The 27,770-nt window shown below is 49.8% G+C and overlaps 2 protein-coding genes across 2 annotated transcripts in view; both read right to left on the bottom strand.

Annotated features, from left to right (window-relative positions):
- LOC135891943 (adhesion G protein-coupled receptor E3-like) overlaps positions 1-6,412 on the bottom strand; it is a 49,620-nt gene extending 43,208 nt beyond the window's left edge. The window contains exons 1-2 of the mRNA XM_065419629.1: positions 6,372-6,412; positions 2,045-2,095 (exon numbers count right to left, since the gene is read on the bottom strand). Of these exons, the coding sequence (XP_065275701.1) occupies positions 2,045-2,095; positions 6,372-6,399 (79 nt within the window). The 5' untranslated portion in view covers positions 6,400-6,412. The remainder of the gene's footprint in view (positions 1-2,044; positions 2,096-6,371) is intronic.
- A 14,861-nt stretch (positions 6,413-21,273) lies between these two features.
- LOC135891612 (adhesion G protein-coupled receptor E3-like) overlaps positions 21,274-27,770 on the bottom strand; it is a 31,886-nt gene continuing 25,389 nt past the window's right edge. Inside the window, exons 17-18 of the mRNA XM_065419222.1 lie at positions 24,974-25,078; positions 21,274-21,294 (exon numbers count right to left, since the gene is read on the bottom strand). Of these exons, the coding sequence (XP_065275294.1) occupies positions 21,274-21,294; positions 24,974-25,078 (126 nt within the window). The remainder of the gene's footprint in view (positions 21,295-24,973; positions 25,079-27,770) is intronic.

The following is a 27,770-nucleotide window of genomic DNA, read 5'->3' as shown; positions in this document are numbered from 1 at the left end:
ATTTATTTCATTTGTAACCAATTCTGACTTTTGAGCCTTACCATTTAAAATCTCTTTCTCTCTCTCTCTCTCTCATTAATAAACATGTTTTATTGTTTTATTTAAACCATTTTATTTCATCGAAATGTTTGGGAGATAACTTGTTGAGATAACAAAGGCTGGTGCATAAATATTACCCTTTGTTGGACAGTCGGACTCTCTATGAGCTTATACTGTCCAGGGTCTACTGAGCAGTATAAGACACACATTTCTGGGGATCCAAGTGTGACAGCACCCCCGCATAAGGCTTTATGGAAATATGCTTATGAATATATATGACATAACTGGAATATGTTCTATGCTACATATGTCATGTAACATATCTGTGTAAAGCTTATGATCTACTGAATCTATTAATCGTATTGGTATGCAGGTATCATTTTTATATTTGAAGTTATGAATATTGGCCATGTACTGGCTTGATTTCTAAATAACCTTAGTAGAGCATTTGGTCAGTTCCTGGAGAAAGAAATTTGTAAAGTTAAGTGCCCTATGAAGAAGCACTTAAGGAACAATGCATCTTGGAATGCTCCAGTCCACATAAGAAGTCTTCCTGGAGACATTCAAGATACCATGAATCTCTGATTCGCGGGAAGTCTGAAAAGGAGCAGGGGCGGGCCGGCAGCAGCACAAGGTAAGCTGGGGTGGTGGGGGCGCAAGAAGGGCTCCGGGGAGGCGCCGCCCGTTCCCGCCCAGCACGCAGGCCCGGGTCGGGTCCGGCCCGGCCCCCTCAGCGCGGCCCGGCTCGGGTCGGGCCCGGCCCGGCCCAGCCCCCGCGGCGTGGCTCGGGTCGGCTCCGGCCCAGCCCGGCCCGGTCCCCGCGGCCCTGCTCCAGCTCGGCCCGGCCCCCGTGGCGCGGCCCTGCTCTGGCTCGGCCCGGCCCCCGCGGCGCGGCTCCCGCGGCCCGGCCCGGCCCCGGCGCGGCTCCCGCGGCGCGGCTCGGGTCCGGCCCGGCCCCGGCGCGGCTCCCGCGGCGCGGCTCCGGCGCGGCCCGGCTCCGGCCCGGCCCCCGCGGTGCGGCTCCGGGTCGGACCCAAGCCCGGCAACCCCGGCCGGAGCGCGGCTCAATTCCTGGGGGCGGGGCTTGCAGCAAGCTCCGCCCCCAGGAATCGGGCCCCGCTCTTGCTAAAGCCGGCCCTGTACTACCTTGCATGTTTTATTTTATTTTACTTGGTAATTCACTTTGTTCTGTCAGTTACTACTTGGAACCACTTAAATCCTACTTTCTATATTTAATAAAATTACTTTTTACTTATTAATTAACCAAGAGTATGTATTAATATCTGGGGGGGGGCGGGGCAAACAGCTATCCATATCTCTCTATCAGGGCTGGTCCACAGTAACCCCCCAGTTCGAACTAAGATACGCAACTTCAGCTACGTTGAAGTCGAAGTACCTTAGTTCGAACTACAAGGTACTTACCGCAGGTCCACACGCGGCAGGCAGGCTCCCCCGTCGACTCCGCGCACTCCTCTCGTGGAGCAGGAGTACCGGCGTCGACGGCGAGCACTTCCGGGATCGATTTATCGCGTCTAGACAAGACGCGATAAATCGATCCCAGAAGATCGATTGCTTACCGCCGAACCTGGAGGTAAGTATAGACGTACCCTCGGTGTTCTAGAGGGTGAAAAAATTATGAGTTTACCCTGTATAAGCTTTATACAGGGTAAAATGGATTTATTTGGGTTTGGACGCTACTGGGAGCTGGGCATCTGAGTGTTAAAGACAAGAACTCTTCTGTAAGCTGCTTTCAGTTAAGTCTGCAGCTTTGGGGCAAGTAATTCAGACCCTGGGTCTGTGTTGGAGCAGACTGGCGTGTCTGGCTCAGCAAGCCAGGGTCCTGGGGTCCCGAGCTGGCAGGGAAAGCAGGGGCAGAGGTAGTCTTGGCACATCAGGTGGCAGCTCCCGGGGGGTTTCTGTGATCTAACCCGTCACACCAAGCTGGAAGAACGCACCAGGGTTCGGATCTGGAGTATTTTATCCATGTTTCTAGGCATCAACTTACCATCGCTGGTGAAACATTGAGTCCCCTTGAAGCAGACGAGCCAGCAAAAGCCTGAAAGAGGAGAAACAGCCAAGGATGCTCTTACTGCTCTGGGTTTTAGTGCTGTTACCCTGTAGGAGGCTGTGTGGCCTAGTGGATAGAGCAGTAGGCTGGGAGATCAAGGTGTTATTCCTGGCTCAGTAACTGACCTGCCAGTTGACCTTGGACAAGTCCTTACCCCTCTCAGTTTCCCCTGGGTCCTTCTTTTCTATTTAAACTGTAAGGTGAGCATTGTGTCCATACAGCGCCTAGCACAGAAAGGCCCTGATACCGGTGGAGACCCCCAAGCACATCTGGAATGTAGTCTATAGATAATAAAAGCAATTTTGGGGGCTTTTCAGAGGGCCAAACCCTCCTCTTTGGGAGGATGGGGACCTGTAAAACAATAGGGTTGGAAGGATTCAATTTTTATTGTTAGATGTTGGTAATCATCAATTTTGCCATACACAGGGAAACCCATGAAAAAATATTTCCACCAATAACAATTGAAATTGACCGATAGGAAAAATGAGAAAATTGCTGCTTCAGAACCTATTACGGTTTGATTTAAAGATATTTACTTTATATATTGTGACTTGATATTGACAATATGTATTTTAACAATTACAAGGTCTACTGTCATTAAACAAATATTGTCTGACTTCCCCCGTGGCCTGACCCCTCCATAGTTTCCCACAACCAAGAAAATTTTAATTGGGAAAAAAAAATCAAGTTGTGCTCAGCCTACAAACCCGTGTGGCTCCATTGACTTTAGCAGAGCTAGAGCGACTGATGAGCTGGCCTCAGTCGTTAAAACCCAAAGGGAGTTTTGTCTGCGTAAACACTGAGTGAGGACATTCAAGGTTTGTCTCGTTCCCACACCTACACTGTAAGAGAGTGACTCACTTCTCCTATTACCCAACGTCCCCACTGCACATTTATCAGATCATCTCAGAACACAGTTTGAAAGCCACTTCCTTGTAACCTGCTGCCGCAGTACTGCTGTGAATCAACTGACCCTCTGCTACCTTCATTGACAGCTGAGCCTCAGAAACGTGCTTTGGATGCCACCATCAGAAACCCAGCTGCTCAGCAAAAACCCCTCTGGAGCTGGGAACGCAGGAGGAATTCTCGGAAGTTTACTTCTGTTCTCTGCACTGTAGCATCTCCAGAGAATGGCTACTTGATGCTTCCTCTCCCACACTCAGCTGGAACTAAGAAATGCCGAGGCACATGGTGATGATTTAAAAATAAAGGGACCAAACCTTTTGGGATCAAAAATATCTTCAGCTTATTTTACCCCCAACGGATTCAGCAGTTTACAATAGAACAACAGGTCATGCCAGGCACAGTAGAAGCAGAGGAGCTCACAACCCTTGGCAGTGGGCTTTTCCCAACTCGCACCGCTTTGTGTTTGGGATCCAGCACTTTGCAGCCCATTACATGAGGTACTTTCCCTTGTGGATCCGAGATGGCTGGACGTTAGAGGAAGGAGGATCTGGAACAGTTTTCCAATAGGACTAGTGGTGGGAAATAACCCAACTAGTCTGAAGATGGAATTCACCCCATTCATATAATTCTGTTCTATGATGGGACTGTGTACAACAGCAGGTGCCTGGACTCAATGACCCAGATGGTCCCATGTCCTAAGGAAGTTTTACTGACTAAATGCTCCATTTGTTATATGGCTTCTCTGAGTTGCATCATGAGTTACACAGCGGTTCTCAAACTTGCCAGACAACTGCACCCTTTCAGGCCTCTGATTTGTCTTGCATACCCCCAAGTTCACCTCGCTTAAAAACGACTTGCTAACAAAATCAGACATAAAAATACAAAAGTGTCATAGCACGCTGTTACTGAAAAATTGCTGACTTTCTCATTGTTATGATATCATTATAAAATAAATCAATTGGAATATAAATACTGTACTTACATTAGTGAATAGTACATAGAGCAGTATAAACAAGTCATTGTCCGTAGGAAATTTTAGTTTGTACTGACTTCGCTAGTGCTTTGTATGTTGCCTGTTGTAAAACTAGGCAAATATCTAAATGAGTTGATGTACCCCTGGGAAACCTGTGTGTACCCACAGGGACAAGACTCTCCAAGCATGCACACAGCTCAGCCTGTTTGTGTTCCTCTTATCCTGTCCTCCCGCCCCACCGCTTCTCTTTACCCTCCTTCTCTCTAGCTAAGGCCCCGATCCTGCGATGATCACCATATGAGGAGATCCCTACGCCCGTTAAAGTCAAACGGACTCCGTAGGGGGCTCCTTACAGAATCGGGGCCAAAAAGAGCATAATCCCTTTGGGGCGGGAATTGTCTTTTGCTATTTAGCTTTACAGCACCTAGTACAATGGGGCTCTGATCTGCCAGGAGCAGCTGTAAGAACATCAGTAACGTATTGATTCACAAGCCATAACGAAGAATTCATAATCGACACGGAACAATAAATAGCAAAGGATTCAGTATGATAGGTAGCACATGGACTCGCTTATTAGCCAATAATGACAAATAATAAATGTACACCAGTCCTAGCCACCAGCATATTCACAGATTTAGAGGCCAGAAGAGATCACTGATCATCTAGTCTTACCTCCTGCATAACACGGGCCAGAGAGCTTCCCTGAATTAATTCCTGCTTCAACTCCAACAGCTGGGGCTGAGCTAAAACCCAGTTTAGAAAAACATCCAGTGATGGAGAATCCACTACAATCCTTGGCAAGTTGTTCCAATGGTTAAAGACCCTGACTGTTAAAAAAAAAACCTGGACATTTGTCTTCAACTTCCAGCCATTGGGTTTTCTTAAGCCTTTGTCAGCTAGATTGAAGAGCCCTCTATTATCAACTTGCTGTTCCCCAGGAAGGTGTTTCTAGACTGTGATCAGGTCACCCCTTAACCTGCTCTTTGATAAGCTACTGGGGTCTCTCACTGTACGGGACGTTTTCCAGTCCTCTAACCTTTCTCACAGCTCTTCTCTGAACCGTTTCCTTTTATCGACATCCTCCTTGAACTGTGGGCACCAGGACTGGACACAGGATTCCAGCTGCTGTTGCACAAGGACCAAATACAGAGGTAAAATAACCTTTCTGCTCCTACTCCATATCCCCCTGTTTATACAAGAAGGATCACGTCAGCCCTGGTTGACTTATAGGATTCCCCTGGGAGCTCGTGTTCAGCTCATTATCCACCATGACTTCAAGTCTTCTTCAGAGTCACTGCTTCCCAGGAGAGAGTCCCCCACCTGTAAATACATCCTAGACTTAACATTTGGCCATACTGAGGCACAGAGTGTTTGACTGAATCTAGCTCACCTAACGATCCAGCTCGCTCTGTATCAGTAATCTGTCCTCTTCATTATTTACTGCTCCCCCACTCTGTGGGTCTTCTACAAACTGCTGAACATGAGCTCCCAGTGTGACACTGTGGCTGAAAGAGCTAATGCAATTCAGGGATGCATGAACAGGGGAATCTCGAGTAGGAGCAGAGAGGTTATTTTACCTGGGTACTTGTGGTGAACTGCTCCTAGAATTCTGTGTCCAGTCCCGGTGCCCACAGTTCGAGAAGGGTGGTGATAAATGGGAGAGGGGTCAAAAAAAGCCAGGAGAATTAGAGGATTGGGGCACATATGTAGGTGAAATATTCAAAGAGCTCGATCTATTTAGCTTAACGAAGAGAAAGTTAAGGGTGACTTGATTACCGTTTATAAACATCTGCACAAATATTTAATATTGGGCTTTTTAATCTAGCAGAGAAAGGTGTAACACAATCCAATGGCCGGAAGTTGAAACTAAACAAATTCAGCCTGGAAAGAAGACGTACATTTTGACAGTGAGGGTAATTAACCATTAGAACAATTTACCAAGGGTCATGGTCGATTTCCCATCCCTGACGATTTTAAAATCAAGATTGGATGTGTTTCTAAAAGATCTGCTCTAGAAATTATTTTGGGGGTAGTTCTCTGGTCTATGTAGCCAGGAGGTCAGACTAGATGCTCACACTAGTCCTGTCTGGTCTTGGAATTGGTGGTTAATTAACTTTATCAGTGATGATTTTATGTTTTCTTCCAGGTCACTGATCAAATGAGTGTTCATTTCAAGAGGCACAGATCTCGGCTGAATGCCCATCAGTGAAGGGCCCTACACAGATCCCAACACAATTATTACGGCAGCAGCCGGTCATGGACCCTTGTGCTAGGAGCTGTACAAACAGAGAACAAAGAGAGGTTTCCTGCCCCAGGGAGCTTAAGCTAAGGTTTGTTTTTTTGGCCAACCCCCCAAGAAATTAATCCAATTCCTTTCAAACTTACCCAGAAGGTGGGAGATGAGCTGCTTCATGGTGGCCACTGCCTTCTGCAACAAGGCAACAAAACCGTACCTACTTTATCCTCTTGTGATCTTTCTCAGAGGAAGTTTGCTGAATGACAATTTTTACTGGGGCTTTTTATCACAGTGCCTTATCTCAGCTGTGTCTCTCTTCGGACAGATATACCTCCCCTGCCCACGATGGCCTCTAAGCATCTAGCTAACGTTTCTTATGAGGGTAAACCTACCTCCAGTGGTGCTGGAACTAGGGGTGCTGCCATGCCCCACAGGTTGAAGCACTAATAACAAACACCAAATTCCAGGTTTCCATCAGCAGCACCCCACTCCCACTATAAAAATTGTTCCAGCTCCCTTGACTATCTCCCTGCAATCTACAGGAAAGAAAGTAGCAGGGGAAACTGTGCTCCTTGCCTTTCGGGAACTGAAACTGGCTAATAATAATAGTGGCATGTGACTGCTTTAAATAACCTCATGGATGGTTCCTGGGAACCACATGTGACATTCTACAGCTTGGGGGAGCATCCTGTAACCCCCATAGTCCTCATTTTTATATAATCGTGATCTTATATATAAAGCAGGCCTTGTGAGATATGAGGGTAAAGGTTATGGTCTGCTGAAAGTCATTTCTCTATCCATATATGTATAGCATTACTGCACATGAAGTTATGAGAATTGTGTTGTATGGTTGTCACTAAAACATGCTGTAAGTTAAAAAATCAGCCAGATATTAGCTCCCCAGAGTCAACAGCAAGGAAAGTAACCAACACCCAGGCGGGGTGTCAAACAGCCCATCAACAGCCAAAGTTGGTGTTGGTCCTGCTTTGATCTGGGGGTTTGACTAGATGACCTCCTGAGGTCTCTTCCAACCCTAATCTTCTATGATTCTATGAACAGCCATTGTCCAGCAAGGGAGCTACAATGCAATGACTCACCTGCATGAGGCCACACCAGGGGAACTGCTCAACCTTGCCTGGAGACTCAGCAATAGGGTTACCATACGTCCGGATTTTCCCAGACATGTATGGCTTTTTGGTCCTCAAATCCCCGTCTGGGGGGAATTGCCAAAAAGGCAAACATGTCTGGGAAAATGCCGGCATCCCTGCCCCAGTCCCCTGCTTACCTGAGCGGCTCCGGCAGGCTGCGAGCTGCAGGCAGATTCCCCGCTGCGGCGGTGCTGGCTGCTGCTCCCCCAGACACCTCAGCTCTGTGCAGCTGAAGAGCCGAGCTGCCCGAGCGCTACCGGCTTCACGGTTTGCCGGGCAGCCCCCAGACCTCCAGATCCTGTGCGCCCGGCCGGGTGCTTCCTCTCCCGGGCTCCGGCTGCGCTTGGGAAGCGCCCGGCCGGGGGCGCAGGGTCTGGAGGCCTGGGGGCTGCCCGGCAAACCGTGAAGCCGGTAGCGCTCGGGCAGCTGTTTCGCGTGGCTCGGAGGGAGGAGGGGGAATGCGGGGCGCTCAGGGGAGGGGGCGGAGTTGGGGCGGGGGAAGGGGCGGAGTTAGGGCGGGGACTTTGTGGAAGGGGCGGGGAAGGGGCGGGGCCAGGGCCCCGTGGAGTGTCCTCTTTTTTAAAACCTTAAATATGGCAACCCTACTCAGCAATGCACCCTAGACATGTCTGGACTTGTGCTCCCCAAGCACATGGGACGGAGGGTATAAAACGGAACCCAGTGGCCACGTGCTGGGCCTTTCTCCTTCATCCACCTATCTGTGTACTGTGAACTGCAATATCCAGTGGGGTGAGAAAAACTGCTTAATCTAGATGTTGCCTAGTCTAATAGAGTTAAGAGTTCAGACTGTGGGCTTATATTTTGTTTTGGTAACTAACTCTGACCTTTTTGCCTATCATTTTTGCCTTTCCTGCTGGAGTAGGAAGTTGTTCTGGGGCTCGGGGCTGACTGTACAGCTTATAGAAAGGGAAACACAGACTGTGCCCCATCTCGATTTCATGCCACCCCTTTAGGCCACTCTAGCAGCATAAAGTGGGCAGAAATGGCCACCCTTTGTAAACGTCCCATGGGCAGGGGGCCTCGCTAGCTGGCATAGAGGCCCCGCATCCCCCTGCTCCCAGAGTAGAGGGCAAATCAGGGGCATGACCAGAGTCCTCTGCACTACATCTCTTCCCTGCTCCCCAGGAGGCTATAGGTTGCAGAGTAACTTAGAATAGACTTGAGGCTGCTCTAACTTACACCAAGGGCTGGGCAGAGCCCTGAATAGCCCCAGAATAGAGGGAACACAACATTTCTTCTAACTTAACTGCTGCAGGGTCTCTCCCTACAAGGCCTCCTCTGCTAAGGAATGACTCTCACTTCTGGATATGTCTGAAGTAGAGGTCATGGGGCCCAACTGGGCCAGCCGGACAGGGCTCTAGCACCTGACTGACAGCGTTCCTGGCACTGCCCTAGGCACTGTGGTCGCAGCACTACGCCTCAGAGGACCTGAGGTAACGCATCACAGCGGATCTCGTGCTCTGCTGCTAGGGGACAGCTGTGGAGACCATGAACCCTGGCGGGGAGAACAATGGGGAGTTGTGTGGGGGAAGAGAAGAGGTCACACACTATGAATCCCCATCCACCCAGCACTGTGAGGGTTAACACAGCATGCAGCACCAATCTCTCTGCTTTATCCCTGCAGCTTTCTGCTGCCTTATCTCCCTGCCAGAGCTCAGTTCCCCTCCTTGGTTTCTTGCAGCAGCCTCTTCTTATCGCCCTGGTACAGGATGGTGACACTTCTTGTGAAAGAAACTTCCCCTTTGAAACCACAAGCCGGGGTGCCAAGAGCTGCCCTGCAGGCCCACGGCCCAGAACCAAGAAACACCCGGGGGCCTCTCGTGGGGGCTAAGGGTGTACGTACATTGCAACCAGGAGGTGTGACCGCTGCACTTCTAGACATGTCTGAGCCGACGGTCGAGTCGTACTGGAACGCTCCGGCACTTCCCTGGCATCTTGTGATACTTCCAGTACTTGCATTCCAGCGCAGCTCGAGCGCTGCATCACCCCCTGATCTGAGCTAGCTTGGCATCATGGGGCCAGGAATGAAAGTTTGCATGTGAGTGAGCAGAAGGAGCCAGGCCAGGCAGTGGGGGGCCAGGCAAGGCTGGGAACAGAGTGAGGGGGGAAGATACCCAGAGGCTGGGATTGGGAAGGGAGTGGGAGCCAAGCTCTGGGGGTAAAGCCAGGCATGGGACTTCAGGGAGTGGGGGGGGAGGAGGAACCGGGCTGGGGGTTGCTGGGGGGAGCAGGGCTGGGAAGGGAAAGGAGCAGGTGGGGTTTCTTTGTCTGGCTCAGTAAGGAAGCAGGGAACGCGCTAGGGCTTCCTGGGGAGCAGACTGGTGGCCCTGGGGGGGAGCAGCTGTTCTGAGCATCCCCACACTGTACCTGCCCCTCTCCCGCCCACATGCCATGTCCCACTCCCTGCAATCTCTCTCCTAGTCGCCTCTTCACGCCGCCTCCCTCTTCTCTGAAGTTTAAGCCCAGACCCACAGGATCCCCTTTGGACAATCACCTTTTCCTCTCCTCCCTTCCCCAGCAGGGATCAGCAGCAGACGTGGGCTGGGAGGAGGGAGAGGCACACACACAACCAGGCGGAGCAGGAGGGAAAGTTAAAGGAAAATAAAAGCAGGGGGCGTTTGCTTTTCCTGCCCATTTACAATATTCCAGTGTCTACAGGAGGAAACTGACCCTAAACCAATGGGAGGAGGGGGACGTACCTGGAGCAGAAAAGCGGCAATCAGGGCTGCAGAACAGAAGGGAGCGAGCGACCTCTTAGCTGGGGAGGAAGATGGACTCACACTTGACAAGGCCGGAGTAGCTGGAAACTTTTATTTAGGGGACAGGGACGTGATTTTTTTTTCTTGTGGATCCAAGTATCTCCAGGGCTGTCTCTCAAGCTGGCAGCATTTTGAACCAGGGAGAGTTCTAAACAGTGCAGAGTTGAGTGGGATTTGAATGGTCCTTTCAAGAACGCAGCACCTTCTTCCTCCCCTGTGGGAAAGACCTTTGAAAACAGCCTTAAATCATCCAAAACAAGAGCCACTGTTCACATGAGACTGGGCTGCTTATGGCTCCAGCCCCACTCTTGAAGCACTGTTGAAACTGCGTGCTGAGTTATACCCAGTACAATCCCCACTGAGCCCTGTGTGGCAACCAGGTGTATAAATCGGGGCAGAAAAAAGCCTGGTGCCTGACTATAATTCCTTTTCTTATTAAACTGCACCTCCCAAGCACCTCTTTACTTGTCAGGATTAGAGGGAAATGCTCTACTTTAGGGAGAATGAAAGGCCATTTGGGAGTTGATGGCCCAAAGCAGTGTCAGGCAAGGGCCTGGATGGGGGCTGGACTCAGCCATTGGTATCAGCTATTTCTTTTTTGTCATTCAAATGGATTTGGGGTCATGGTGACATCCCAGCCATCATGGAAAACGCTTCCCTGTGGCCTTTTGACCTGCACCCAGAGGTATCTCACTGCCAAGTCCAGAGCCCGGCCACGGGCCAGCAATCCCCGACCGGCTGGAGCGCCGGGGGGAGGGCGGCGAGCCCGGCCGGGGCCCTCCGCTCTCCCTGACCGGCCGGAGCGCCGGGGGGAGGGCGGTGAGCCCGCTGCGGCTCCGCTCTCCCCGGCGGCCGGAGCGCCGCGGGGAGGGCGGCGAGCCCAGTCGCGGCCCCGCTCTCGGGCCGGAGCGCCCCGCCGCGCCACCCCCCTCCAGGCGCCGCCCCAAGCACATGCTTGGTGGGCTGGTGCCTGGAGCCGGCCCTGGCCAAGTCCCTATCCTAGGAGGGAAGGGGAGGGGAGTGGGACGGCTGCAGGGTGATCTCCCACCTCCATGCATCCAGTGGCCTGTGCTCCCCCCTGCCATGCTGCACCCTCCACATTTATTTATTGATAAAATTTGTGGAATTTTGCAGAATTTTAAAATATTGTGCACAGAATTTAATTTTCTGGTGCTCTCTAAAGCATCGTTAGCCCTCCCTCCTCTCCGCTGGCCGGGGGGGTCTGCCGAGTCCATCAGGGGACGAAGGGCCCTGGGCGGTACCTGGCGATTGAGGAAGATGAAGATGACTGTGGCGGCTGGGCCAACTTGAAGGAGACCGAAAATCCACGTGCAGCCCAGAATGAAGACTTGGGCGATGCCTTCAAATGTCAGTAGCCTGGAGAAAGGAAGAGGGAGAGATCCTATGATGACAGCCCTCTGGAGGGCGGCTGAGTCAGGGGGATCCGAGCCGAAATGGCGAATGCCTCCAGATAGCCACGCTCCATCTACAAGCGTGAGAGCAGCTGACCCAGAGACTTCGAAAGGGAGACACACAAGCTGCTACAGCCTGCGCTAAAGACCCAAACCTCGCTAAGAGCGGCTGGGACGGATTCAGATCCTGTGTGGATCAGGCAACAGGAGCCCTATGACACCCCCAGCTGAACCAGCGATGAGAAGGACACAGGTACGGAGAGATGGAACGGCTTCCCCGCGTTCACACACCGTGTCAGTGGCAAAATTGGGACTAGACCCCAGGACTCCTTAGTCCCTGCACTGGCCAACGAATAACACTTCCTCTAGGGGTCCATCAGCCAGCCAGGACTCAGCAGAGCATGTTGCACTCCAGCTCCGCTGCCGCTAATCCCGGAAAATCCACCCCCGTCCTGCTCTGTCCGAACCCTCCAGCCCTGACGTGCCCTCTGCACAAGGGAAGCCACAAGGGCAGCACTTAATTTGTGCCAGGGCTGAGTCCCTGCACCTCCGGGCCCGGCCGTTCAGAGCCCCGGCACCTCCGGGCTTGCTGCGTCCGTTATGAAAGTAAAAACGTTGCTTGAGTCCTGGCACCTAATTGCTTGAGTCCCGACCCCACTTTCATTACAGATTAAGCACTGCACAGAGGGTCGGTGTAAAGCAACCCAAGACCCCCTGGGGAGTCTGTCAGGGCTGCTTTAAGGTTTCTCTGCAGCCCTGGAAGATCTGGCCTCAGCGCTGGAGCTGTGGAATGGGTTTGAGAGGTTGGATTCCTTCCGTTGCCTGTCCAGCCAACTCCCGGATGGTACCTGGTTCCCTGGCGCCAACCACTGTCGTGCAGTCAATGCTCATCGACTCTCTTTGAGCATTCAGTCTGATCATCTTCTCTACCCACCTAGTTATCTGTTATCCAACCCAGTTATCCGTAACCAGCAGAACCGAGAGAAGAATTAGGAGCCCGGATTGTCTTTATGTCCTTTGTGCTTGCACCTAACACAATGGGGCCCTGCTCCATCATGACTGCGGCTCATAGGCACTACCACAATCCTGCTACTAGCCGAGATCAGAGCCCCGTTGTGCTGGGCACCATAGGCAAATGCAGCAAGAGACCGCTCCTGCCCCAAACAGCAGGAAGGGTTCATATCCCCATTTTACAGACAGGGAAACATAAGCACCAAGCGATTTGCCAAGGTCACTCAGAGAACCTGTGGCAGAGGCAGGAACGGCACCCGGCTCTCTTATGCTTTAACCCAGTGCCTTAGCCCCGAGGCCACCCTTCCTCTCAGAGAGCAGCTAGGGTGGCAATCAGAGCTGTGCGGAGGTTTTTCCTTTTTCTTACTCATCGTCTGGGCTGTGACAGTCTGGGGCTTGTTCCCAGGGCTTTTCAGAGCAGCTGCCAAGGCCACCGATTCTACACGCTGCAGAATAGAGACCCCTCAGGCCTGTGGCCCTGCCCCCCCCCCCCCCGGCACTGCTTCCCCTCCACACATCACAGGGGCACCACCTGCTCTCTGCCAATCAGGGTTTCCCCACAGCTTGCCAAGGTGGATTCACTTCAAAGTTCCATGCCTGGGGGGGAGGGGTGTAGAGCTGTAAAGGGTAGCTCATGCCTGTCACTGCCATTGACCATCCGCCTGCCACTCCACCACCACCCTACACTGCATAGGTGACTCTGGCTGTCAATCACGTCTTTTCAGTGAGTCTATTGGATGCCCTGGAAGGAGGCAGGGTTTATAGCTCCTGCCACTACACAACTTCTGTCAAGGTTCCCTCCCCACTCTGAACTCTGGGGTACAGATATGGGGACATGCATGAAAGACCCCCTAAACTAACTTCTACCAGATTAAGTTAAAAACTTCCCCAAGGCACAAATCCTTTCCTTGTCCTTGGACGGTATTGCTGCCACCACCAAGTGATTTAGACAAAAATTCAGTAAAAGGGTCACTTGGAGTCCCTATTCCCCCAAGCTCCTTCATCCCCTTTTCTGGGGAGGCTTGAGAATAATATACTAACCAATTGGTTACAATGTGAACACAAACCAAACCCCCTGGTTTTTAGGACACTGAAAATCAACCAGATTCTTAAAAGAAGAATTTTATTTATAAAAAAGTAAGAGAATCACACCTGCAAAATCAGGATGGAAGGTAACTTTACAGGGTAAATAAAAAGAGTTAAAACACAGAGGATCTCCCTCTGACTCTGCTTCCCAGTTACAAATAACAGGAATAAAACTCCCTCTTAGCATAGGGAAAATTCACAAGCTAAAACAAAAACTAATCTAACGCATTTCCTTGCCGTTACTTACAAATTTTGTAAACTTAGATGGATCATTTCAGGTATGTTTTCAGGAGATGTTTTACCTGCCTGGTCTCTCTCTCCATCCAGAAAGGGAACAAACAAAGAGCACAACCAAAACCTACTCCCCCAGCTTTGAAAGTATCTCCTTTCCTTATTGGTCCTTTTGGTCAGGTGCCAACCAGGTTATTTGAGCTTCTTAACCCCTTACAGGTAAAGTGATTCTGTACCTCTGGCCAGGAGGGATTTTATGTTACTGCATACATAAAAGTTGTTACCCTTCCCTTTATATTTATGACAAGTTCCCTTCGGCTTCCTCTTTGTTTGTGTGGGGCTCACCCACTTCATTTTTAAAAAGATGGGCCCGGGGAGCCAGTCGCTCCCGGGCTTCCAATTCCCCCAGGGTGAAGATGCAAGGCCCACCTTCCACAGCACATCAGCAACACACCTTCCCCTACTCAACACCCCATAGGCTGTGACCCCTGCCCATCTCCGTCTCACTATCTTCCAGTCATGATCCTTCCTATAATTAGTGGGCAGGGCTCAATAGAGTGAAGGAGGAGGGGAAGGCACTTCATTCTTACCAATCCCATTGGCTAACCCTCCTGACACTCCACCTCCTTGCTCCACCTACCAGTCAATCAAGAAGCTAATTTTTCCTTGGCTCAAAAGGCAGGATTTATCTCACAGCTCCTCCCACCTCGTGCCCCAGCTGGCGCTCAGGCCCCATGCAGCTTCACACACTGTATCTCCATCAAACTTCCCTCCCCTCCCTCCAGCTAGAGGTGCAGTGACAGGCCCAATGGATTCCAAGGCCAGAAGGGTCCATTGTCATCGTCTAGTCTGACCTCCTGGATAACACAGGCCAGAGAATTGCCCTGAATTGATTTCTGTTGGCACTAGGTCAGATCTTTCAGAAAAACATCCTGTCTTAATTTAAAAATGGTCAGTGATGGAGAATCCACCAGAACCCTTGGTAAATTGTTTCAATGATTAATTACTCTCACCATTAAAAATGTATGCCTTATTTCCAGTCTGAATTGGTCTAGCCTCAGCTTTCAGCCATTGGATTGTGTTATACTTTTTTTTGCTAGACTAAAGAGCCCACTTATTAAATATTTGTTCTCTATTTAGGTACTTTATAGACTGCGATTGAGTCACCCTTTAATCCTCTCTTTGTTAAGCTAAAGAGATTGACCTCTTTGAGTTTATCATATTAAAATGCATATTGTTTTCTTGCACCTAGTTTACCAAGTTTCAGAGTAGCAGCCGTGTTAGTCTGTATCCGCAAAAAGAACAGGAGTATTTGTGGCACCTTAGAGACTAACAAATTTATTAGAGCATAAGCTTTCGTGGGCTACAACCCAAACTTCATCCTGTTTAACTCAGACCATTTCTCCAATTTGTCCAGATCATTTTGAATTATGACCCTGTCCTCCAAAGCAGTTGCAATCCCTCCCAGTTTGGTATCATCCGCAAACTTAAGCGTACTTTCTATGCCAACTATTAAGTCGTTGATGAGGATATTGAACAGAGCCGGTCCCAAAACAGACCCCTGCGGAACCCCACTTGTTATACCTTTCCAGCAGGATTGGGAACCATTAATAACAACTCTCTGAGTATGGTTATCCAGCCAGTTATGCACCCACCTTATAGTAGCCCCATCTAAGTTGTATTTGCCTAGTTTATTTATAAGAATATCACGCAAGACCGTATAAAATGCCTTACTAAAGTCTAGCTATACCACATCCACCGCTTCTCCCTTATCTACAAGACTCGTTATCCTATCAAAGAAAGCTATCAGATTGGTCTGTCATGATTTGTTCTTTACAAATCCATGCTGGCTATTCCCTATCACCTTACCACCTTCCAAGTGTTTGCAGATGATTTCCTTAATTACTTGCTCTATTATCTTCCCTGGTACAGAAGTTAAACTAACTGGTCTGTAGTTTCCTGGGTTGTTTTTATTTCCCTTTTTATAGATGGGCACTATATTTGCCCTTTTCCAGTCTTCTGGAATCTCTCCCGTCTCCCATGATTTTCCAAAGATAATAGCTAGAGGCTCAGATACCTCCTCTATTAGCTCCTTGAGTATTCTAGGAGGCATTTCATCAGGCCCTGGTGACTTGCAGGCATCTAACTTTTCTAAGTGATTTTTAACTTGTTCTTTTTTTATTTTATCTGCTAAACCTACCCCCTTCCCATTAGCATTCACTATGTTAGGCATTCCTTCAGACTTCTCGGTGAAGACCGAAACAAAGAAGTCATTAAGCATCTCTGCCATTTCCAAGTTTCCTGTTACTGTTTCTCCCTCTTCACTAAGCAGTGGGCCTACCCTGTCTTTGGTCTTCCTCTTGCTTCTAATGTATTGATAAAAAGTCTTCTTGTTCCCCTTTATTCCCGTAGCTATTTTGAGCTCATTTTGTGCCTTTGCCTTTCTAATCTTGCCCCTGCATTCCTGTGTTGTTTGCCTATATTCATCCTTTGTAATCTGTCCTAGTTTCCATTTTTTATATGACTCCTTTTTATTTTTTAGATCATGCAAGATCTCGTGGTTAAGCCAAGGTGGTCTTTTGCCACATTTTCTATCTTTCCTAACCAGCGGAATAGCTTGCTTTTGGGCCCTTAATAGTGTCCCTTTGAAAAACTGCCAACTCTCCTCAGTTGTTTTTCCCCTCAGTCTTGATTCCCATGGGACCTTACCTATCAGCTCTCTGAGCTTACCAAAATCCGCCTTCCTGAAATCCATTGTCTCTATTTTGCTGTTCTCCCTTCTACCCTTCCTTAGAATTGCAAACTCTATGATTTCATGATCACTTTCACCCAAGCTGCCTTCTACTTTCCAATTCTCAACGAGTTCCTCCCTATTTGTTAAAATCAAGTCTAGAACAGCTTCCCCCCAGTAGCTTTTTCAACCTTCTGAAATAAAAAGTTGTCTGCAATGCAGTCCAAGAATTTGTTGGATAGTCTGTGCCCCGCTGTGTTATTTTCCCAACATATATCTGGATAGTTGAAGTCCCCCATCACCACTAAATCTTGGGCTTTGGATGATTTTGTTAGCTGTTTAAAAAAAGCCTCATCCACCTGGTTAGGTGGCCTGTAGTAGACTCCTAGCATGACATCACCCTTGTTTTTTACCCCTTTTAGCCTAACCCAGAGACTCTCAACACTTCCATCTCCTATGTCCATCTCTACCTCAGTCCAAGTGTGTACATTTTTAATATATAAGGCAACACCTCCTCCCTTTTTCCCCTGTCTATCCTTCCTGAGCAAGCTGTATCCATCCACACCAACATTCCAATCATGTGTATTATCCCACCAAGTTTCGGTGATGCCAACAATGTCATAGTTGTATTTATTTATTAGCACTTCCAGTTCTTCCTGCTTATTACCCATACTTCTCGCATTTGTATATAGGCATCTAAGATACTGGTCTGATCTTTCCTCCCAGTTTTGTCCTGACCCTCCTTTCTCTCTGCCAATATAGCCCACACTCCCTCTCGTTTCCGACCCATCTCCCAGGTCTCCATGTTCCCCACTTACCTGCGGGCTTTGCTCACCTGTCCCCGTCGAACCTAGTTTAAAGCCCTCCTCACTAGGTTAGCCAGTCTGTGTCCAAATAGGGTCTTTCCCCTCCTCAAAAGGTGAACGCCATCTCTGCCTAGCAGTCCTTCCTCAAATAGCATCCCGTGGTCTAGGAAGCCAAAGCCCTCCTGGCGACACCATCTTTGCAGCCAGGCATTCACCTCAATGATGCATCTGTCTCTGCCTGGGCCCCTACCTTTGACAGGAAGAATTGAAGAGAATACCACCTGCACTGCAAACTCCTTCACCCGTACTCCCAGAGCCCTGTAGTCACTCTTGATCCGCTCAGTGTCACACCGCGCAGTATCATTTGTGCCCACATGGATGAGAAGCATGGGGTAGTAGTCAGAGGGCTGGATAATCCTCGACAATGCCTCCGTAATGTCTCGGATACGGGCTCCCGGCAGGCAGCATACCTCCCGAGATGAAATGTCAGGGCGACAGATGGGCGCCTCCATCCCCCTCAGAAAAGAGTCTCCGACCACCACTACCCTACGTTTCCTATTCGCAGTGGTGGCAGCAGACCTCCCAGCCTTAGGGGTACGAGGCTTCTCCTCCTTTACTGTAGGGGGTGATTCCTTCTTTCCTGTATCAAGAAGAGCATAACGGTTACCTATTACCACGGCGGGAGGGTTCGGAGCAGGGGTGGAGCACTGCCTGCTGCCAGAAGTAACCAGCTGCCAGAAGTAACCAGCTGCCAGTGTCCACCCTGAGCCATCTCCTCCTCCACCAGTGGTGTATCAGTCCTGTGTACTGGGACAGCTACCTCAGCTGTCTCCACATGGACACTGTCCAGGAATTGTTCGTGGATTCGGATGCTCCTCAACCTAGCCACCTCCTCCTGTAGCTCTCCCACCTGCTGCCTGAGAGATTCCACCAGTAGGCACCTTTCACATTGGATGGTCCCCCCAGCCTGGATATCAGTAAGTGGAAATTGCAAGTTACAGTCTCTGCAAAACCACACCAGGATCTGGGTAGAAGCATCCATGCTCAGGCGCTCTGTCTGGCTACAGGCGCAGGTGGAGGAGACAGAAGCAGTGCTGGCACAGGTGTTGCGGGTCTTCCTAACCATCGTAAGCCTCCCTCTGTCAAACTCCCGTCTGCAGCCCCCTGTCCGCTGAAAGGGTTGTTTAAGCAAGAAGTTTTAGGCTTTAAGGGGAATAAAGGGAAAACAGATAGAACCGGCAAGGGACCCTCGCCCCTTCCCACTCCCCTTCCAAACTCCCTTGCGAAACTCCCTGTTAGCAGCCCCTGTTCGCTAACGCTCAGTTAAGATCATTCTTGGTAAACAAGGCACAATCCTGGAGTTACAATAGGAGGTCTTTTTGTTTGGACTAATTCAGTCTGTCACCCTGTTTTAAACTTTGTTGTCACAGGATATTGTGAGACTTTATGACCTTTCCCTCACTTTTCACACTGAGCTGACAATAAGGGTACATTTGTAGGCCCAATTATCCCCCCACACCCCACACCACCCCTACAACACAACATATTCCCCCCCCCATGGAACTTTACCCACACAAACAGTTCCTCCATAGTATCCTTCACCTGCAACACCCCTTTATACCCCTCTGATGGGTTGGGTCAGAGAGACCACCTTAGGACTGCCACCTGATGTGCTAATACTACCTCTGAGCCCATTTTTCCTGACAGTTTGGGACTTCAGTACCCTGTCTTGTTGAGCTAGACATGCTAGCCTGCTGCAAACATAGACCCAGGTCTGAACCATGTACCCCACAAGCTGTAGATTTAACTGAAAACAGGTGTTTCTAGCACCCAGAAACATAGTTCCCAATGGGATCCAAACCCCAAATAAATCTGTTTTACTCTGTATAAAGCTTATACAGGGTAAACTCATAAATTGTTTCCCCTCTATAACATTGATAGAGAGATATGCACAGCTGTTTGCTCCCTGGGGAATTAATTACTAACTCTGGGTCAATTAATAAGCAAAAAGTGATTTTATTAAGTATAAAAAGTAGGATTTAAGTGGTTCCAAGTAATAACAGACAGAACAAAGTAAATTACCAAGCAAAATAAAACAAAAACACACAAATCTAAGCCTAATACAATAGGAAACAAAATGCAGGTAAATCTCACCCTCAGAGATGTTCCAATAAGCTTCTTTAATAGACTAGACTCCTTCCTAGTCTGGGTCCAGCAATCACTCACACCCTTGTAGTTACTTTCCTTTGTTTCAGTTTCTTTCAGGCATCTCTTTGGGGTGGAGAGGCTATCTTTTGAGCCAGCTGAAGACAAAATGGAGGAGTTTCCAGGGCCTTTTATATTCTTTCTCTTGCGGGCGGAAACCCCTTTGTTCTCCTGTGCAAAATCACAGCAACAAAATGGAGTCTGTAGCCACCTGGGCAAGTCACATGACTACGAATGATTCAGCTTTTTGCAGGCCGACGCCATTGTTTACATGTTAGTTTGACCATTCCAAGGAAAGCTCAGAGATGGATTGGCATCTCCTGAAGTCCATTGCTAGTTAAATACTCCCAATTACTTGAATGACCCCTTCGCACTATGTTAACCAAATCTGCCTTATTTGCTTCCTACAGCAAACACTTTAAATACAAGCATAGAGCCAATGCTCATAACTTCAGATATAAAAATGATACATGCATACAAATAGGATGAATATATTTCGTAGCTCATAACCTTAGCAGAGATATGTTACATGGCATATCTAGTATAAAACATATTCCAGTTATGTCATATTGAGACACATAAGCATATTTTTATAAAGCATTATGGGGTGTAAGTCACAGCCCTTCAATATTCCCCACAGCAACCACCTCATTTCACCTCTGACTCCTCCTGCACTTTTCCAAAGCTTAACAAGTAATACAAATATAATTTTTCACAAACAGAAACAGAGGCAAAATGTAAAGAGCAAATGACTGGCTGTACATTCTCCACTCAGCTCTAATAAGATCGGATGTTTATAAGGAGCTGTCACATGCAGGGAGCACGGGTGAGCTTTTACACTGAAATGGAGATGGATTTTGACTCTCTAACGCAGGTTTGTTTCTGTATTTTGCATCCTCGCAGAGTTCATCTGCACAAGTCTCCATCCAGCTGGCAGTAATTTGAGAAAAGGCATGGCCTCGTTACAACACTGGCTAAATCCTAGGCAGATGCTGAGCAGTTCCATATTGGTTGAGGGTCTCGCCTCGCTATTAATGCTGCACAGGTACAGGTACGCCAACCTCACAGTTTTCGATTGCACATCAAGCACAATAGAAAGAAAGAAGGAGAAGGGACAGATTCTGTTTGCAGCTATCCTGGTGTGAATCTGGAGTAACTCCATTTACTTCAGTAATTCTGGATTTCTGTCAGTCGAAACTGAGATGAGAAGCTGGCCCAAGTTCTCCCAGGCTGGGAAATGCCAAGCCTTAGGGTTTGGGGGAAGGACAGCAAAATGAAATCATTTTTCCACCTTTTATTAACAGGATAGATTTGCCAATTCTTTGGTGCTCTGCTCCCAATCCCACTCCCACTGAAGTCAATGGGAAAACTCCAGTTGACTTCAACTGGAGCAGAATCAGGCCCTCATTCAAGACTTTGGTGTGGAGACTGCAACCACTTGGGTGAAGTCAAAGGTAGTAAAATAATTAAACACGTGAAACACAGCCTTCCCCTACCCCATACAAGGATAAGCCATAGAGTAGCAGCTATCAGAGGATATTGGAGATAAGCTTCCTCTTCTTTGTAAAAAAGGGGACTTCTGGTGCTGGGAATGAAGCTGGGCTTTATTTTCCCCCACATGCAGTAGTAGTCTCCACTTTTTCAGGAGGACTTTTCCCATTCCTGGAAAGAAAGCAAAAATGTGATGTCATGGCCAAGGCCACCTGAGTGTTTAATGTTGAAAAGGGGGACTCTCTCTGGAAGGCAGTAGACAAAGTTCCTGGATTCTTTCCCTCTGGGGTGAAGGAACCACTAGAAATTCCTTGCAATGTTGTCTCCACACTGGGGGGCAGACCATCTGCACTTGTCATGAATCGGGGGAAGGGTAGCAACCTTTATGTATGCAGTGGCATAAAATCCCTCCTTGGCAGTTGTACTGGATTGCCTTACCTGTAAGGGATTAAGCAGTTCAAATAACCTAGTTGGCACCTGACCAGAAGGACCAATGAGGAAACAAAATACTTTCATATCTGGGGGGGGGGGGATTTGTTCTTTTGTCCTCTTTTGTTGTTCCCTCTCCAGACAAAGGGAGAAGCCAAGCAGGTACAACATCTCCTGAAAATATTCCTGAATAATCCATCTACAACCACAGAAACTGTGAGTAGGGCAAGGAAATGCGTTAGGTTATCTTTTGTTGTGGCTTGTATGAATTTTCCTATGCTACAGAGGGAGTTTTATTCCTGTTTTTGTAACTATGAATCTGAGCCCAGAGGTGACTCCTCAGTGTTTTAAATCTTTTTATTACCCAGTAAAGTTACCTCCTATCCTGATTTTGCAGGTGTGATTCTTTTACTTTTTTTCTTTTAAATAAAGTTCTTCTTTTAAGAACCTGATTGATTTCAGTGTCCTGAAGACAAAGGGTCTGGTCTGTGCTCACATTGCTAAGGCAACTGGTTGATTCTTTATTCTCAAGCCTCCCCAGGAAAGGGGGTGAAGAGGCTTGGGGGGGATATTTTGGGGGGATAGGGATTCCAAGTGTCCCTTCCCTGAATATTTTGTGTAAATCATTTGGTGGTGGCAGCAATACCATCCAAGGACAAGGAAAGGAATTTGTGCCTTGGGGAAGTTTTAACCTAAGCTGGTAGAATATAAGCTTAGGGAGTCTTTCATGTGGGTCCCCACATCTGTACCCCAGAGATCAGAGTGGGGGTAACTCTGACAGCACAAATGAAGCTTCAGTCCACGTCTTGCTCAGAAAACAATCCTGTTCCAGTAATTTAGGTCACAATGTTTCAAAAGCCAGTGTCTGCCCACCCCACGCTGACAGATCCACAGAACTCACAAGAGAACCCAGGGAAGGAAATGTGGAGGGAGGTTGCTATTAAAAATGATTTCTCTGCTGGTCAGAACTGGAACCGTGGGCACATAAGATTCCCCCAGGTCTGGATGTAACAAACACCCAGGAGCTAATACTCCCAATGCTGTTCTCAGCTGGACTACAACAGTGTGCCCTTGTTGCCAAGAAGGCTAACAGCATTTTGAGCTGTATAAGTAGGAGCATTGCCAGCAGATCAAGGGACGTGATCATTCCCTTCTATTCAGCATTGGTGAGGCCTCATCTGGAGTACTGTGTCCAGTTTTGGGCCCGACACTACAAGAAGGATGTGGAAAAATTGGAAAGAGTCCAGCGGAGGGCATCAAAAATGTTTAGGGGGCTGGAGCACATGACTTATAAAGAACTGGGATTATTTAGTCTGCAGAAGAGAAGAATGAGGGGGGATTTGATAGCTGCTTTCAACTACCTGAAAGGGGGTTCCAAAGAGGATGGGTCTAGACTGTTCTCAGTGGTAGCAGATGACAGAACAAGGAGTAATGGTCTCGAGTTGCAGTGGGGGAGGTTTAGGTTGGATATTAGAAAAAACTTTTTCACTAGGTGGGTGTTGAAGCACTGGAATGGGTGACCTAGGGAGGTGGTGGAATCTCCTTCCTTAGAGGTTTTTAAGGTCAGGCTTGACAAAGCCCTGGCTGGGATGATTTCGTTGGGGATTGGTCCTGCTTGAGCAGGGGGTTGGACTAGATCAGGGGTCTCAAACTCAAATGACCACGAGGGCCACATGAGGGCTAGTTCATTGGCCCGAGGGCCACATCACTGGCACCCCCTCCTCACTGCCCCCGGCCCTGCCCCCACTCCACCCCTTCCATTAGGCCCCACCTCTTCCCACCCCTTCCCTGCCCCCATTCCAACTCCTTCCCTGAAGTCCCCACCCCAACTCCGCCCACTCCCTGCCCCCAGAGGGTTCATGAGGGGTGTGGCGGGGGCTCAGGGAAGGGAGTTGAGGTGCAGCAGGGGGTTGGGGTGCAGTCAGGGGGCTCAGGGTGCAGAAGGGGTGTGGGATGCAGCAGGGGGCTCAGGGCAGGGGATTGGGGTGTGGGGTGCAGCAGGGGGCTCAGGGCAGGGGATTGGGGTGTGGGGTGCAGCAGGGGGCTCAGGGCAGGGAGTTGGGGTGTGGGGTGCAGCAGGAGGCTCAGGGCAGGGGGTTGGGGTGCAGCAGGGGGCTCAGGGCAGGGGGTTAGGGGGTGGGGTGCAGGAGGGCTTCGGGCTCCGGGGTTGCATCGGCGCACATCGGGACCAGGGCAGGCTGCCGGCCCCGGCCCTGGCCCCGGCCCCACTCCGCTCTGCTCCAGGAAGTAACTGGAACCATGTCCCTGTGGCCCCTGGGGGAGGGAGACGCAGGGCTCTGCACGCTGCTTGCCACGCCTCCAGGTACCTCCCCCGAAGCTCCCATTGGCTGTGGTTCCCCGTTCCCGGCCATTGGGAGCTGTGGGGGGGCAGTGCCTGGAAGCCAGGGCAACACACGGACGGAGCCCTCTGCTTCTCCCCCCTCCCCGGCTGCGGGGACGTGATGCCAGCCGCTTCAGGGAGCAGCGCGGGGCTCGAGGGGGGCAATCCTGCAACTGTAGTTTGCCCACCCCTGGCCTGGAGGTAGGCCAGGCGGGTGGGCGTGCGCGGGCCGCTTGGCGGGCCGCAAGAAATAGCCCCACAGGCCACGTGTTTGAGACCCCTGGTAGATGATCTCCTGAGGTCCCTTCCAACCCTGATATTCTATGATTCTATTGTAAGGTGCCAGTCACTTGGGGGACAAAGCAAGCTATATACTATAATGATAGGCCCACTAGAAAAGCATCATTGGAAAAAGTAGAAAGATATTTATTAGTAGATAGATCTAGATATTTAAGGGGAGACAGTGTTGCCTCGTGAATAGGGCACTGGCCTGGGACTCGAGACCTGGGCTTGTTCAATTCCCCTCTCTGCAACCGGTTTGGTGGGTGACCACCAACGAGTCGCGCCTCCATGTGCCTCAGTTTCCCTTATGTAAAATGGGAATAATTACACTGACCAGCTTTGAGATCTACAAATAAAAAGCGCTGTAAAAGAGCTAGGAATTATTGTTATAATTATTCTAATTTATACAAAATAAAAGAGCACCTATTCTATTCTCAAGATGCCTTAATCACTAACCACAATCCAGTAGTATAAATCCAGCAGCCTAAAGATAACCAGACAGAAGGAAAATTAAAAATAACCCAGTTTTTCCACAGAACCAGCTTTGATCCCTCAGTCCCGCCAACCTTCTCTCATATACAGCCAATAGATACAGAAGACACAGCAGGCATCTGTTTATTATCACTAGAGTAGATGGAGATAGATATAGAGTAAGTAGATATTATTGGGTTGGCCTATAACAATTTTGGCCATTCGATACAGTAGATAACTACATAGCAGTGAGGCTGCTAAAACTAGACCCTGTTTGATGGATGTGTCCCCAAGGCCGGCATTGGAGAAGAGATCAGCACCACTTACAGTTCCGGTGGTCGTGGGGACAGCTGACATAGATAGCCCGGAAGTCTGAGACTTGGTTCTGGTTTTTTCAATCCTTCTGATCCATCTCTTGTACTCCTCTCTCACCTAGAAAAATATGGAACATGCTCATTGGCTCATGTAACCAATGCCCCATGAGAAGCTCGGACAGTTTTACACCACTCGGTCCTAAATCTGAACAGAGCAAAAGAACTGAAATTCTTGTGACCATATTCCCCACTGTGAATTCCAACACGTAAAGGGAAGCGGGAGGAGCGGCCCTCCATCCCTTAGTTGCAATGAGCTATATTCTGACTCCAGTCACACCCAGGCAACATCACTGACTTCATCAGGTTGCAAAGTCTGAACAGAAATTTAGCCTAGGAAATGCAAGTTGATGAGCTCCCACCAAACGACATGTTAATGGGCTTGCTGCAGGATTAACCTGGGGAAATTCTATGACCTTCGTTACACAGGTTAGGCCATGGGTCTCAAACTCAAATGACCACGAGGGCCACATGAGGACTAGTGCATTGACCCAAGGCCGCATCACTGACACCCCTCCTCGCTGCCTCTGGCCCCGCCCCAACTCCACCCCTTCCATTAGGACCCGCCCCTGCCCCACCTCTGCCCACCCCTTCCCTGCCCCATTCCAACCCCTTCCCCAAAGTCCCCACACCAACGCTGCCCCCAGGGGGTGCAGAAAGGGTACAGGGTGTGGCGGGGGCTCAGGGCAGGGAGTTGAGGTGCAGGAGGTGTGCAGGGTGCGGCAGGGGGCTCAGGGCAGGGAGTTGATGTGTGGGGTGCAAGAGGGTGAGGGGTGTGGCAGGGGGTCGGGTGCAGGGTGCAGCATGTGGCTCAGGGCAGGGAGTTGGGGTTCAGGAGGGGTGTGGGATGTGGCAGGGGGCTCAGGGCAGGGGGTTGGGGTGCAGGAGGGGTGTGGGATGTGGCAGGGGGCTCAGGGCAGAGAGTTGGGGTGCAGGAGGGGTTCAGGGTGCGAGCTCCAGCCCGGCGCTGCTTACCTAGAGCGGCTCCGGGGTGGCAGCGGCATGCACCGGGGCCAGGGCAGGCTCCCTGCCTGCCTGCCCTGACCCCCGGCCCCGCGCCACTCCGTTCCAGGAAGCAGCTGGAACCGTGTCCCTGCAGCCCCTGGGGGAGGGTAGGGGCTCAGGGTTCCCTGCGTGTGCTGCTCTTGCCGCTCCTCCAGGTACCTCCCCCGAAGCTCCCATTGGCCGTGGTTCCCTGTTCCTGGCCAATGGGAGCTGCGGGGGGCGGTGCCTGGAAGGAGGCAATGCAGGAGCCCTTTGCCTCCTTCCCCCTCCACCCCGGCCCAAAGGGGTGTGCTGCCAGCCGCTTCAGAGAGTGGCACGGGGCTCGCAGTGCCACAGGGGGCAATCCCGCAGGTAGGCGGGCGGGGGGGGGGGGCGCGGGGACCTTGGCGGGCCACACGCAAGAGCCCCACGGGCTGCATGCGGCCCGCAGCCCGCGTGTTTGAGACCCCTGGGTTAGGCCATGTCTACACTATCACTTATGGTCAGCAACATTTATGTCACTCAGGGGTGTAGAAAAAACACACGCCTGAATGACATAATTTCACTGGTATAAGCGGCAGTGTGCACAACACTCTGTCGGTGGGAGAGCTTCTCTCACCAACATAACTAAAAGAAGCTTACAAGAAGTGGAAGCTTGGACAAATGACCAGGGAGGAGTATATAAATATTGCTCAGGCATGCAGGAGTGAAATCAGGAAAGACAAATCACAACTGGAGTTGCAGCTAGCAAGGGATGTTAAGAGTAACAAGAAGGATTTCTACAGGTATGTTAGCAACAAGAAGAAGGTCAGGGAAAGTGTGGGCCCCTTACTGAATGGGGGAGGCAACCTAGTGATAGAGGATGTGGAAAAAGCTAATGTACTCAATACTTTTTTTGCCTCTGTCTTCACGAACAAGGTCAGTTCCCAGACTACTGCACTGGGCAGCACAGCATGGGGAGGAGGTGACCAGCCTTCTGTGGAGAAAAATGTGGTTCAGGCCTATTTAGAAAAGCTGGACAAGCACAAGTCCATGGGGCCGGAGGCACTACATCCGAGGGTGCTAAAGGAGTTGGCGGATATGATTGCAGAGCCATTGGCCACTATCTTTGAAAACTCATAGAGATCGGGGGTGGTCCCGGATGACTGGAAAAAGGCTAATGTAGTACCCATCTTTAAAAAAGGGAAGGAGGAGGATCCGGGGAACTAAAGGCCAGTCAGCCTCACCTCAGTCCCTGGAAAAATCATGGAGCAGGTCCTCAAGGAATCAATTTTGAAGCACTTCGAGGAGAAGAAAGTGATTAGGAACAGTCAGCATGGATTCACCAAGGGCAAGTCATGCCTGACTAACCTAATTGCCTTCTATGATGAGATAACTGGATCTGTGGATGAGGGGAAAGCAGTGGACGTGTTTTCCTTGACTTTAGCAAGTTTGCAGATGACATTAAACTGGGAGGAGTGGTAGATACGCTGGAGGGTAGGGATAGGATACAGAGGGACCTAGACAAATTAGAGGATTGGGCCAAAAGAAATCTGATGAGGTTCAACAAGAACAAGTGCAGAGTCCTGCACTTAGGACGGAAGAATCCCATGCACCGCTACAGACTAGGGACCAAGCAGCTAGGCAGCAGTTCTGCAGAAAAGGACCTAAGGGTTACAGTGGACGAGAAGCTGGATATGAGTCAACGGTTTGCTCTTGTTTCCAAGAAGGCTAACAGCATTTTGCGCTGTGTAAGTAGGCGCATTGCCAGCAGATCGAGGGACGTGATC

This window comes from Emys orbicularis, chromosome 19 (genome assembly GCF_028017835.1).
Source record: "Emys orbicularis isolate rEmyOrb1 chromosome 19, rEmyOrb1.hap1, whole genome shotgun sequence".
NCBI classification, from domain to species: Eukaryota; Metazoa; Chordata; order Testudines; family Emydidae; genus Emys; species Emys orbicularis.
Note: the sequence above shows the minus strand (reverse complement) of the source record. Positions and strands in the feature narration are given on the sequence as shown.